Here is a 13981-nt window from a genome sequence, read left to right on the forward strand (position 1 = left end):
TGAAAGGTTTTCACCTTGCCCCATGCTTTCTAAGCATGCGTCCAGGCGGTTTTGCATTTGCCCTACCACTTTCTCTGGGAAAACCCACTCTTCACTGCTGAGTCGGAGCAAATGTCAATCTGCTGAAAATTCGACTGACATCTGCTACGATGTTGTGGCAACGAGAGGGTTTCCCAGAGGAAGCAGAGGGGCAATGGAAGTGTGAACGAGCCCTGAAGTTCACTTTCTTTACATAGACAGTAAATTCTTCCCTACATAGCTAGTAAATTCTTTTCTGTCTCTCACTCAGAAAAGCTGTGCACCTGCCCATCAGAGGCGAGCTATAGCAGTCACTCAAAAGAACTCCCTGTACCTTGTAGCAGACTGCCAGTAAGTTAAAAGTGAAGCCAAGGGTGGTTTGATTTCTCCACTACCTTTCTGCTGAAGAAACAGAGAAGTTTGAATGGGTGCAAAACCTATTTGCAACTCATGTCACAAACCTGTCTTTCTGCAAAAGGAACAACTCATTGGGCCCTCAAAGATACATTTTTGGAAGTGAGGCTCTCTGAATTTTGGGTTCAGGTTACCAAAATTACTCAGCTACTATTGAGTATCCTGAGCTTGCCAATGAAGCAAAATCTGTGCTGCTGCCATTTGATAGTGCATATATTTGCGAGACAGGTATTTCAGCAATAACTACTATGAAGACAGTATAAATACAGTATAAATACTATAAATACAGTAGCCGGCTATGTATCAATAACGATATGAGACTATGCTTGACAACCATCAATCCCCACATTGATCTACTCATTAGCGAAGTGCAAGCTCAGCCATCCCACTTATACTTGCCAAAATGGACTTTATTGTGAATAAAGCTATTTAAAATATTCATAGTTCAAAATATCTAACACTGCTTGTGTAATAGCATGTTTTAAAAATATTTTTAATAGCTCATGAAGCAATATTCTGTAACCAGGTGATTGGTGGTTACATTCCCATAAAAAACTGAGTATCTCTGTAAGTATTATAAATATTTCAACAAGTTCCATATTAATAGGGGCATTAAATAAATTTTTGCTTGGATGCCTCAAATAATGGTTATAAAATAGGCAAACGTGCAGTTAAAATGCATGAAATCGACAGCTGTTGAAGACCTAAAGTACAAAACTCATGTGACTCTAATAGTGGATCATCATAATAAAAAGGTTGGGAACCATTGCTTTTAACAACGCAAAATGTTGAAAAACAGAGACCACAAAACTGATTAGTTTTATCAAATGTAAAAACAATAAGTCTCTAAACATAAATGCAAATATTTTAATGGGTAGGTGTAGCAAAGGGGAAAAATACAATATGAAGTCATATAGCTCCAGATGTTTTAAGCAGTGCCTACAAAGAAAAGCATCAGGCTGCTGATCAACGAGTGCATTGTGCAGCCATGGCCTGACTTTGTGTCAGGTTCTCCACAAATTGTAATCAATGATATTTCTCAAGATGTGGCACAGACTGCACTCGGTCCTTGTACAAATCTGAAGCAGACTACAAACACACATAAAATTCCTATTAACTACTGAACTTTATAGTAGGTTCCCATGCAGCCAGAATCTATTGAAATATAAGGGTTAAAATTATTTATATTTTTGAGCAAGGATTGTCATTAGGTAACCAAGTTTCTTAAGAGCCTCCAACACCAAAACAGAAAGCAGAGTTTGACAGCTTTCATGAAGGAGGACAGTAAACCATGCCCATTTGTATTTGGATTGGTGCTATGTAATTTGTCCATTGTGGTCTGGAGTAAGATGCAAACTGACAGACAACCAAATTTGCAGATGATGCCAAATTATTCAGGATGGTGAAATCTCAGCAAGACTGAAGAGCTCCAGGATGCTGTCCCTAGCTGGATGAATTGGCAACAAAATGGCAGCTGAAATCCAACATTAATAAGTACATGAATAAACATTACACCACTTGGGCTTTAAGTTTGCTCACACACTTACTGTATGTAGTCAGCACATAACTAACACAGTCACAGAAACACACAGGAGCTCAACTGCTGCATAAACTAAACCATATTACAGTCTCCCTACACAAGTGTCTCATGAAGGTGAAGTCTCACCTGCTGAGACTTCAAAACCTCCAGATCAGGGGTAGGCAAACTAAGGCCCGGGGGCTGGATGCGACCCAATCGCCTTCTCAAACCAGCCCACAGACAGTCCAGGAATCAGCGTGTTTTTACATGAGTAGAATGTGTCCTTTTATTTAAAATGCATCTCTGGGTTATTTGTGGAGCATAGGAATTCGTTCATTTCCCCCCAAAAAAATTTAGTCCGGCACACCACATGGTCTGACGGACAGTGGACTGGCCCATGGCTGAAAAAGGTTGTTGACCCCTGCTCCAGATAATGCATCTTAAAGTAACAGCATACATATGCCCCTTCCTCTAGACAATGGAGGCAAGGGCATTGTAGGGATCTTTCAAACGAGCACTTTAAAAGTGGCAATAACGGTTTCTCAAGCCTCAGACCAGCTATATGGGTTCAACACCATAAGGAGTTGGCATACAGCGTCCAATCCGGTGACTAAAGAAATGGATGCAGAATGGAGTGTCGTAAGAAAGCCTGAAATACTGTGCTATTCTTGGGCCAATAGAAATGGCAAAGTTTGTAACGTTATATCTTGTAAGCAGCCCAGCATGCACGGCACTTTCAGTGCAACAGAGTGAGGTCTCGCCAGCAAAGGATCACTGCTGGGAAAGAACTCACCTAACGAACACCACAGCACATGGTATACTAATGTAGTTCAACTGATGAGACAATACTATTGACACCCTGAGCCTTAACCAGAGACCCAAAACAGGATTCATTTCTTTTCTCTGACCTCTCAAGCAGATTGGCACTGGGTTTGCTTTATTAAAGGAGCATGAATGAAAATGTGACATATCAGGTTTTGATGCTTAAGTAGCAGCAGCAACTGCCACAAGCTCAGTGTCCCTGGTGCAGTGCTTCCTCCTTCCAGGCCTCCTCTGAGCTTTTGAAGAGTAAGAAAATAGCAGTTTGTCTCCTTGACAGCACTATGTAAATAACAGCAAGCTGAATTCTCAAAGTCCCAGAGACTAAGTGAGAAGAGGAGTTCCAGCAGATATCAACAATTAAAGATAGCATGAGTACATGAGGCCACTCCAGGTTAGTGAACACACAAAACCCATCCCCTGTTCCTATACACTCTCTCTCCCTGGAATTGCAGGAGATGCAGTTGTTTGAGACATACTTCTTGCTCCATCAAACTGACGTGAATGGAGACCAACATGATGACACTGTGCACACTCAGGATATGGCCTCATAATCCAATGACCCCAATGGGCCAAAGAGGGACTGTATGGCTGCTGACTCTGCAGCGACTACCACTCCTCACCTCCTGGAAGGCATTCTGGGTTGCTTTCCTTTCAGTCCTGTCCAAAGCACCCAATATCTTGATCTCCTGAACAGCACAGCCAATTGCCACCAAGCAACAGGAACCATAGCAACCAGAGCATCATCTGTTCATTCAAGCAAAGACCTAGCCCTCTCCACTATGTCGTAGAGGGCACAGGCAATCTACATAGAAGGCGGAAAGGTTGCTGAGCATTGCCCTGGTTCTGCAGTACTGAGTGCAGTCAGCTGCAACCACAGTCTCAGTTCTGCCACAATACAGGCGTGAACATAACAAGCATTTTCCTCCCACCCACTTGAGCCAAATATTGATGGGCCCATATTATAGAGTTCTGTGCCAACCAAGCCGCCAGACATGTTTGCCAGCAGCCAATGACATCCTTCAACACGTCGAAAACATTGCTGGCATTACCCACTGCCTTCAACCCCCACAGTACGCAACATACTATCACCCCAAAGACAGTAAAGTACATAACAGAGGAAGATGGGCCAGCCTTCAGCACCAACAGACCAACAGCTTAAGAAGACTAGATGGTAGTGATGGTGTTATTTAGAATGTTTGTACCCAGTCTTCACAGAAAAGGCTTGCAGAACAGCTTACATACAGTACAATCAACTAAAACAAGACAGAAAACAAGTTTATTTAAAAAAGCTAATTCAGTAACAAAAGAGCAGCTTCTAGCAATAGCTCTTGCTACAGTGAGTATGCCACTACTACTGACTAGAACGAGGGAAGGGGCATGAGTTCTAGGGCTCAAGCTGCAACATGGTTGAAGCTTGACATTTAGGAGTGACAGAAGAAGAGTGATGACCCAGGGCTGATCTTCGGAACAGAAGAGTGTTCAAAGAATGCAGATTCTGGGAGAAAGGAAGCCTACAGTTAGAGCAGCAGCTGAAGTTCCAGACAAAGGAACACATAAGGATTCACATTCTTCACCTCTAGTACACTAGAGTCAGCTTCTTTACAAGAGGAAAGTACTGCAGACACTTGGTGTGGGTGTACACACACTCACAAAATTTACAAGAAGAAGGGGATCATATGCCCAGTTAATGTTAACCCTACAAAAGAATCAAGACTACAAAAGTCACAGAAATATGCAGTCCATGTCAGAGATTGCTTCTTGCTAGCAAATTGCTTTAAAAAATAAACTCTCAAACTGAAACATCACAAACTGCCTCTTTCACTTACTTTCTAAAATGGGCTATAGACAAGGGCTAGCATGATTGGCCATCTGTCGTCATGAAGGAAACACCTATTACTTGCTGTTAACTAGGAGGTATACAAGAACATCAGAATATATGGTTGACTCTTTGCTTGGCACAAGAGACCAGCATTGATCACAGTTGCAACCATGAAACCAGGCAACACAATACCGCAGGCTACACAATATCCTTTGTAAGCAAATTCAAACATACCCTGTAAAAAACAGAAGCCCCATTGTCTATGAGTAATGACATCTTGTACCATAGGAACAAAAAACTTCTTTCTAACATGCACAGCACCAATACCTTCTGCAACACAATTCATAATGAACAGTGTAAAGCAAACCTAAGAAGCCACAATATGCACAGGTAGTGGTTTGCTCTGTTCCAAATACTCCAGCATCCTATCCCTGGAAATCAAGCAGAGGCATGTCCTTGGGGAAGTCACTTTAGCTGATGCCAGCACAGGGTTGTGCCAGGCAACCCAAAACTGTTAGAGCTAAAGATGGTGTGTTCTTGGACCTGTTGCTTTGCTGCTCTCAACAGCAGCACTCCCAGGGCTAGCTCTGTGCAAGTGGAGAGGCCATGTGCTGGTACTATGATTCATAAGACCAGGCATAAGACAAAATAACCCAGTTATCAGCAGAAGTATAGTGTCCAGATCAAGGGAAGCAATATTACCACTCTATTCTGCCTTGGTAAGACCACATCCAGTTCTGGGCACAATTTAAGAAAGATAATGGCAAGCTGGAACATATGCATAGGAAGGCAACCAAATGATCAAAGGTCTGGAAACCCAGCCTTATGAGGAATGGTTGAAGGAGTTGGGTATGTAAAGATGAGAAAGACAACCATCTTTAAATATCTAAAGGGCTGTCACATGGAAGATGCAGCAAGCTTGTTTTCTCCTGCTTTGGAGGCTAGGACCCAAACCAATGGATTCAATTCACAAGAAATGAGATTCCAATTAAACATTAGGAAGAACTTTTTGACAGTAAGAGCTGCTTGACAATTGGAGCAGACTCCATCGGAAGGTGGTGGATTCTCCTTCACTGGAAGTTTTCATGCAGAAGTTGGATAGCCATCTGTCATTAATGCTTTAGTTGAGATTTCTGCATTACAGGGTGTTAGAGTAGCGATGACCCTAAGGGTCCCATCCAACTCTACAATTCTATGATTCTAAGTAAACAAGGCCAGCCGGTGAAACTTGAGCTAAGGCTTGCACTCGCGACCACTATCATTCTGCAGACTTCCATTTGAAATGAAATGCTACTATACCCTGAAAGTCCAATGAAATCCTCAACAGTACTATGGAAATTTACTGGAAAAGGAGCAGGTCAGGAAAGCTACTCCCAGTTGCATACAAGGAAGGGGATCTTCAGACTACTTTGACAACAGTAAATCAGCAACAGCATTTTTAAAGAGTCAAAGAGGTAGATTCACTTGTATTTCTATTCCCCAATATCTTGGTCTGAAGGCAGCTGTCTCAGCTGTCACATCACACAGGCCTGCGGCTCACCACCTCAAATTAGAAGTGATGGAAACCAAAACCTTTTTATCCAGGGAGAGAGCCTAGATGATATAGCCCTCACCTCAAATACACACACATGCCCACAAGAAAAGGGGAACAGCAGGGGACGTGGGAGGATTTGATTTATTAATTTCATTTATATATCACCTTTTCCTTCGAGGAGCTCAGTGTGTCTACATGGCTCTCCCCTCCCCAGTTTATCCCCACATCAACCCTGTGAGGTAGTTTGGCTGAGAAATCCAAGGTCACCCAGTGAGCTTCATGGCTGACTAGAGATTCAAATTCTGGTCTCCCAAGTCATAGCCCAACACTTTAACCATTAAAACACACTGGATTGAGAACAAACACAATCACACAAATGCAGAAAGGTTATGTCTGATGTTGAAGCCATAAAGTTAACAGGAACTGCTGCCTAAGTACCATCAAGATGGCTATAGGAAGAGTGGAGTGCATGTGTGTACAGATTCAACCCAATGTCTTCCAGTGGTGGAAATGTGGTGTTTCCAAGGTGTTCCCATGTTCAGATTCATTTTTTCTATTTTTTACCAACTTGTTGAAGCCAGAGAAATATGAATTTTTTACACATCACTTATTGAAAGTGCAACCATTTTTTCCTGTACCCCAAACAATTGTTGCATTACACACAGCATAAGATAATTCCTCTATACATTTTCACATCCCTTGGCTTCTGCTGGGAGATAAGTCACCTCCTTAGGGTCACCCTATAAAAAGCGCAAAATGGCAATTTACACCCTTGCCTCTGACCTGAAGCCTTTATCCAATGTGAAATGCAACCAGAATACTTCACGCTAAGCCAAATGGGCCTGTGTTATCACAAGACCAAAAAGGCTTTAGATGTAAGGGCATGTCTCTGGTTTCATTGGAGTTTCTTGCATCCTGTCTGTACTCCTGTGTGAAAAGCTAGCTAGTCTAGGCTAAGAAACAGAAAAGCTACCTGGTTTGCTCTCTGGCTAAGAGTAAGAAAGACCTTTCCCAAAAAACCCCAATGTTTTGAACACTGTACCATAAATATTCCTTAGGGTTAAAATCTAAGCTGCACTTTAATTGGTATAACTGTTTTAACTTCCTTGTCCTTTGTGTTGCTTTTCCTAAGCTTCCCCTGCTCACTGAAGTTTTGAACTGGATAATTCAAACATTCAGAACCAATTAAGCTTCTTCATTCATATACTAATGTGTGAGGTTGGGTAGCTCTGCACTGAATACAAAAGAAGTGCCCAGTATTAGTTCAACCCCTGCCTATGACAGCAAGATGTCATTAACTACTTTGGTCTAAATGTCTGGTACATTGATAACTACAAATCAAATCTATGAGCTCCTGCAAAAGCTGGTTAGCCTACTCAGTCACCTCAGGGCTGAACTGGAGCATGAGCATATTGGTTTGGCTAGATGCTGACTCCCTGGATCTGTGGCACCTGCCATGAAGAGGCAGCCTCAAGACCAGAGAGGATTGTTATTACAAAAATACACCACGTGTGTAAGAAAGCAGTCTGAATCTACTCTGGCAGAGTACCACTTTCTGTCACTTGCAGCAAAAAAAAGCCTTGGGCTGATGAGGCAAATGCATGGCAGATTTGACCCTACTCAAAAACCTGTATCTTGACCCCAATAGTCAATGCTTCCTGCAGCATAAACTGGCACTAAATACAGACTATTATGGCACAATCGTCTGCTTACACCCTTCCTCCTCAGTCAGCCAACCAATCTCCACTGTTATAGCATAACAGTTGTATCTTACGGGAAAGCTTGATGCAAGCAGTGCTAGGCAGCGAAGCAAAGAAGGTTTGAGACAGACGGGGGGGGGGGGGGGGGAGCCGAAGCATCCTTGAGAGCCTGCTACAGCCCTTCCCAGCCAGTGTGGAAGCCATTCTGGCACACCCCTGATGGCTCCAACTTCTACCCCAGCACTTGCTGAGCTAATCACCACCTGGGGTGTACTGACCTTTCTTGATGTCAACATTTGCTCTATTGTCAGCTTGCACAAAGAAGCTGCCTGTGCGTTCCTTCCAGAGGGAATTATAAAGCAGCATTACCCAGTAACAGATTAGGCCACAAAAGCTAGTGCTGCTACATAACTTTGCAGAAAGGCACAAACCCTTATTCCATATGCACTATGAAAGTGGGAGGTTTTTAACATCATGGCCTAAAATCTTGGACTAGGAGTCTGCCATTCCTGGCTATGGATCTAATAAACAAAGAAAGGGAAGCAAGTCAGGGTCCATATCCAGCTAAAGATATACCTTGGCGAGTTGTCACTATCTGGGCTTTGCTAGGAAGAGGGCTAAATGTCATAATCCCTACTAGTGAGCTGCCTGGAACCTGTGTGACAATTTAACACGAGCAGAATGACAGAATTCAGGGTGCAATAGGGAGTGGCTGCTCCAGTGCTTCTGAAAATACAATGGGCAGCAAAGGCAGGTTAAAGCTGCCTGAATAGTGACAGGTCCACAACAGAGCACTCTACAAAGCCACAATGGAAGATGTGTGTTGTTTAACAGAAATAACAATTTCCACCCTGCAGAACTTTACTCAACAGAAGGGGAGAAAAATAAACTGTTCAGGACTAACCCTAAACTGCTTTTTAATTTCTTTCAGGCCAAAGTATCTCAGTTTCAACCAGGAAAATAAAATTTCTGCAGTATGTATAATTTATTCAAAGTGAGTGCACTTATTCTGCTTTTCCTAGACATGGAGCTATGCAGGCCACAGAGCTCCAGTTCCATGGCCCCTAGGAAACTTACAAGGTATCCCTGGCTTTCAATATTTCATCAGATATTGTTCACACATTTTCAAGCCCACCTTCAAAAACCTGGAGACTAGAAATGTTCCTTTTCATTTAAAGATAAATTATATTCATCATAATCAATTATAATGAATTATACATATGCCCAATGTGGGAAACGGGAGCAGATTGGAGTTCTACTTACACTTGAGTGAAATCTCCAAAAACACATAGTTATAGATATTTCTAAGTATCATTCCTTAACAACCTCTCAAAAACAGCTCCAAGCTCATGCTTTTCTATCTTGTAAGTGTAGAATTTTATTCTTACAAACAGGCAGCAACAGTTAAGACACCAATCACTTGGCAAAGTGAAATCTTCACTATTATCATAACACAGACTGCCCCACAACTTAAGATGGAGCCTCAAGAAATATGGTGCCCTTTCAGTAACTAGTACCACAGCATCCATTCTTCTTGCTTCTCCTTGTTAATGTCCATTATACAGCACATCACACTCCAGAGATAGGGATAGTTTACCTGGATACAGATAAAGAGCTGTTTTACTGCAATATACCGTAGTGACTATGAGTGTGAGCTTTGATTGGGAAGTCCATCTTCAATCCACACATAAACTCACTAGATAGTCTTGAATAAACTACTATTCATCAGCTTCAACATTCAATCTGCAACATGGGAACAAAAATACTTGTCTACAGTATATGGTTATTTCTGATCTTTCAAAAATGCATTGTATAAATCTGAAGCACAATTGTATTTTAATTAGCAGCCTGCCTTCCACAAGGCCACCACAAAGAATTTTGAGAAATAGCTGCAAAAGCATTACACTGAAGGAATGTGGAACAATTACATAGGTAAGATCCTCTTTAGCCTTGAACCAAGTGGTGGCACTCACTCTAGTCTAGCATATTTGCCAGTGAAGTTGTGGTATGCCTGTAGCAGAGGTGGGCCACCTGCTAACCAATTTTTAAAAACCCTCAGCAAGCCATCTCTGGCAAGAGTGATCTCCCCCTGCCCCCAGCCTGCTGGCCAGGGAGGAGGAGGAGAAGGAGGAGAGAGGGAGAGAAAGAGAGAGAGAAGTAAGGAGTGGCAGAAAAGAGAAAGGAAAGCTGGTGGCAGCCCCACCCATGATCAGCATGCAGTCCCCGACAGACAACTGCTAAGGGAATGAGGCCCTCAAAAATAAAAGGTTACTCTCATTACAAAATTCATGTAAATATAGGAAGCTGCCTTATACTATGACAGACTATTCTAAGTGGAAGGAGCTCTCCAGGGTCTGAGACAGAGGTCTTTCCCATCACCTGCCATCAGAACCTTTTACATGGAGATGCCAGGAGTCATAGCCAGTATTACAATACCATTTAAATAACTCCTGTGAATTAGGGAACATTTATACCTACATCTAAAAGAGAACAGAGGCAGGTGATTACACAACTGCCAAAAGAATAAAGCAGTCACCAGACGACAGTTCATCTTCCAGGTGTGTTTCTAAAGGCCACTTTGCTTTCTACAACTAGAGGGTATCTCCTGAGGAGTGAAGCTAAAGGAGAAAGCCCAAAGTGCCATGAGTTCTGACTATGACATGCTAAGGATTCAATGAGTAGCAAGATGCCCCCTGGGTATGCTGTCAGGGCAGATCATTACTTCTGCAAATGCCCCCTCAAGCCAGCAGCAGTAGTGTCAGCCCCCCCACCAGGCTCATCATGATACGCTCTCAGAAGGAGGTAAGCGGAGGAAAGGTTCCCAGATTATAACATAAGGACCAATATTACTGCCACTCCAAAGAGAGAGAGTGTGTGCGATTCAATGGGATTCAGAGGCTACAGTAGTGCAAATTAAACCGTGAAGCCAATGTCAGAGACCAATAACACGCCAAGGGCACTCTCAATCCCCTGAAAAAGATCAAGATGGGAGCAGCTATGCCCACCGAATAGGTGAAGTACAAAACTACTGGAACTCAAGACAGGATTGCCTGAGACAAATGTACACTAAAAGCCTGAGCACATTGAAAGCTCCTAATCCCGTGTGCCGAAATTAACTGGGGTGCAGGATAAGCACTTCCACCCAAGCCACCCCGCAACCCCAACACAGGTACCCTAAAGCGGCCCCTCCTCCCCACCTCTCACCTTCTCCACGTTCTCCACGGTGAAGTCCAGGGTCTGCGGGAGGGCAGCGGCGGCAGCCTCCCCTCGGCGCTCCATGGCGCCGGCACGCCGACGGTCTGAGCCTCGCCCTGCACTGGGGCTCAGCTACAGGGGGGTAGGCGGCGGCGGCGACAGCGGCGGCAGCATCTTGGGGTGGAAGGACGGGCGAAAGAAGAGAAGAGCAGCCTCCCAAACGAGAGAGAAAGGGCAATTCTCTCTGCCTGTGTCTCGCCCGAAGGAAAGGGGAGTGCTACGTGTGCTCAGCCTGTCAATGGGAGGGGTTTTTCTTTTTTTAAAAAGGGGTGGGGGCTGCCGGATTCTTTCCCAATATTCTTCTTTTTTAAAGGCGCGATGTCTTATCAGCTTCTCTGCAAGAGGGATACATGCCTAGCTGCCCCCCCCCACAGGGTGATGTGGGGGAGACGGGACTCTCAGCAGGGAAAGAAGGGGAGAATATCCCGCCTGTTCCCAACAAGATTCAGAGTGAATGGAAGCTACCTGCCTCCGCCCCGGTAAAGCGCACGGACTATCTGCGCCCCGCCTTGAGCGGGATTATTGGGAGGGAGGGAGCACAGAAAAGGCTTGATAAACTGACGCAAATTTCCTGGGGAAGCGGGGAATCTGTCCTTCTGCCCTTAATGGCGGAGGAGGTACCTGCCTATCACCCGCCACAGACACAGACAGACAGAAGGGCGTCTGCCGGTCTCGTACTCGCCCGGCCCCTCCCGCTCAACGCCCCCCGAGGAGGGTCGCTCTATCTGCCTGAGGCTGCAACCGCTGCCGCCGCCACCGCCGCCGAGACGCCTCCCTGGCCGCTCAGTCGGACTAATTGACTGGCAGTTGGGCCGGGCACCCAGTGGGGCACCCAGTGAGAGCGGAGGGAGGGAGGGCCTCACGCGCTGCCGGGTTGTCTTCGCCAAAAGCCCTCTTGCCAGCTCGCTCGCTCGCTCGCTTCCAGTCAGGCGCCAAGAACAGCCGCTTCCCGCTGAGGACCAAGCTTGTGGCGGAAGGATCATGGGAGTTGTAGTTCTCAGCTCCGGAAGCGAGAGAGACATTGGCCGAGGGGTGCTCATGGGAGTTGTAGTTCTTGCAGTGTGGCGAGTCTCTGCCTACTGCACCCCCTGGTGGCGGGGAAAAAATAGTGAATCTCAGCTAAGCAGTGGGATTCTGCGAGACTGGGGCGGACGAAGTTGGAAGTGGCATCCCGGTAAGGGAGTCTGGTCCAGGTACCTCGTAGCAGCAGCAAATTTGCAGCTGGTATAAAATAGAATGTTATGGAAACGCTTAGGTAACCCATAAATCACTCAAAGCAACTTACACAAGCATTCCCAATCCCGGTAGACAACCTTTCAAGTGGCATTGGTGGGTGGGGTCAGGTGTAAAAGGACGCAGAGCATCGGATGTGACTCACCTTTGCGTAGTGGGCTACTTTTTACAGTTCAATGACATGTTCTGGTCAGATAAAAAAGCTGAAGGGGGCACAGAGCATGGTCAGTGACAATGCTGGATTAAACCCTGTGGAGGCCCCATGGCAGTTGAAATATTGGGGGAGGGCTCACAAATTATCTCCTAATACATTTTTTGTAATTTCTTAAAAGACCAAGTCAATATTATTTTGATCCATTGTCGAGGGTCCCCTAAAAGGCATAGGCCCATAGGCCAGTCAGTGAAGGATGTGGCCTGGGAGGTCTCAGGGCGGGAAAGAGAATTTGGAGAGCTACAATCAGCCCCCATCCCTGAGGTTCCTCAGCCCTGCTTAAACATTTAAACAACAAACAACCAAACCCTAAGACCACACCAGTCCCAGCAACATAAAAAACAAAACTAGGTGTCTTTATGAACCTGGGCAGAAAGGGGGGGGGGCAGCTACTTTACAGATGCACTCCTACACTCTTCGACAGAGTAAGTCACCAGGACTAACTTCTAAGTAAACACTGCACAACAGGCGCCAGTATAAACACTGCTTAAGCTACTTGTGTGGTAGGCACTAGTCCAGGATTTAGTAATGTGTGAAACGTGTTTGCATAACTAACTGCTGGAGTACATGCAGTTATGCGTGCCTAATTTGTTATTACCATCACTTGTGTTTAAAGATTCTTTATTATTTGTTTATCCAATCCTGATCGGTAGTTGGATTTGTTCTTTTTAATGATTGGTGTAGACGGCAGGTTGTAAATATATTAATTAATAAATAAAATAGCTTACCACTGATGTTTACTACCTGCTAAGTTTGAAAACATCTCAGATTATTCTGACCAGTGTGGGAGATGTGATTTGTACAATGTTGTCTCTAGTTTTAATGGGGTCTTACTTTTCATAATTTTTGTTTTCAGTGTGGAAAAGTCACTCCAACAGAACTCCCTTTTTCCTTTCAGGAATGTGTTGATAGATGCCAGCTTAACCTTGGCTCAAATTGGAGAAGCTCAGCAGTACAATCTATTTTTTACCACCTGTGCTGTTGTTAGAAATGAATAAAATAACATATTCTAAGCATTTCAGAGGTTTCTAGAGCTTATTTTTATAATATCTGGCAACCATTTACCAACACTGGATGTCAGCGGATTCAGTTTTGAATAAAGGAATGTCAACTGCCATGTTAAGATGGACTAGTCTGTAATACTTTTCACAAAGTTACTTAATGTTTGTTGCATAAAACCCTCTTTTTACCCTGAAACTGAGGTGCGAGGACTCCCAGGATTTGCAGGTTTTTACCTAGAAAGGAAGCAGCTCTTAGTAAATTCTCCTAGGCACTGCTGGCCAGAGTTCAATCTGCTGGCCTTTTAACTCACTTTCAACCAAGCACGTATAAATAAACAAGAGGTTTGGCACATGGGTGATAAACTTTGAGATGACAAGGCACATAGTCAAATGCTTGTCTGCGCCCACACTTGCTTCAGAAACTATATTTATGAATTAAGCTGGTTTGCATATTT

General features: G+C 44.2%; 1 protein-coding gene and 1 long non-coding RNA gene across 9 annotated transcripts in view; one reads left to right on the forward strand and one right to left on the reverse strand.

Annotated features, from left to right (window-relative positions):
• Nucleotides 1-12048, reverse strand: part of IPO13 (importin 13) — a 47666-nt gene extending 35618 nt beyond the window's left edge. For 2 of the 8 annotated variants that reach the window (XM_083619830.1, XM_083619828.1), the window contains exons 1-2: nt 11703-12048; nt 11031-11546 (exon numbers count right to left, since the gene is read on the reverse strand). In XM_083619830.1, coding sequence (XP_083475956.1) covers nt 11031-11105 — 75 coding nt within the window. In that variant the 5' untranslated portion in view covers nt 11106-11546; nt 11703-12048. Of the gene's footprint in view, nt 1-9423; nt 9565-11030 lie in introns of those variants that run through there. The other 6 variants (XR_014549463.1, XM_083619829.1, XM_083619833.1 and 3 more) reach the window with 4 other exon arrangements.
• A 119-nt stretch (nt 12049-12167) lies between these two features.
• On the forward strand, nt 12168-13648 carry LOC310765214. The gene is made up of 2 exons (XR_014549489.1): nt 12168-12305; nt 13424-13648. It is a non-coding gene; the product is annotated as an uncharacterized lncRNA (long non-coding RNA).
• Nucleotides 13649-13981: the final 333 nt, after the last annotated feature.

This window comes from Podarcis filfolensis (genome assembly GCF_964270895.1).
Source record: "Podarcis filfolensis genome assembly, chromosome: 6".
In the NCBI taxonomy this organism is placed as follows: Eukaryota; Metazoa; Chordata; class Lepidosauria; order Squamata; family Lacertidae; genus Podarcis; species Podarcis filfolensis.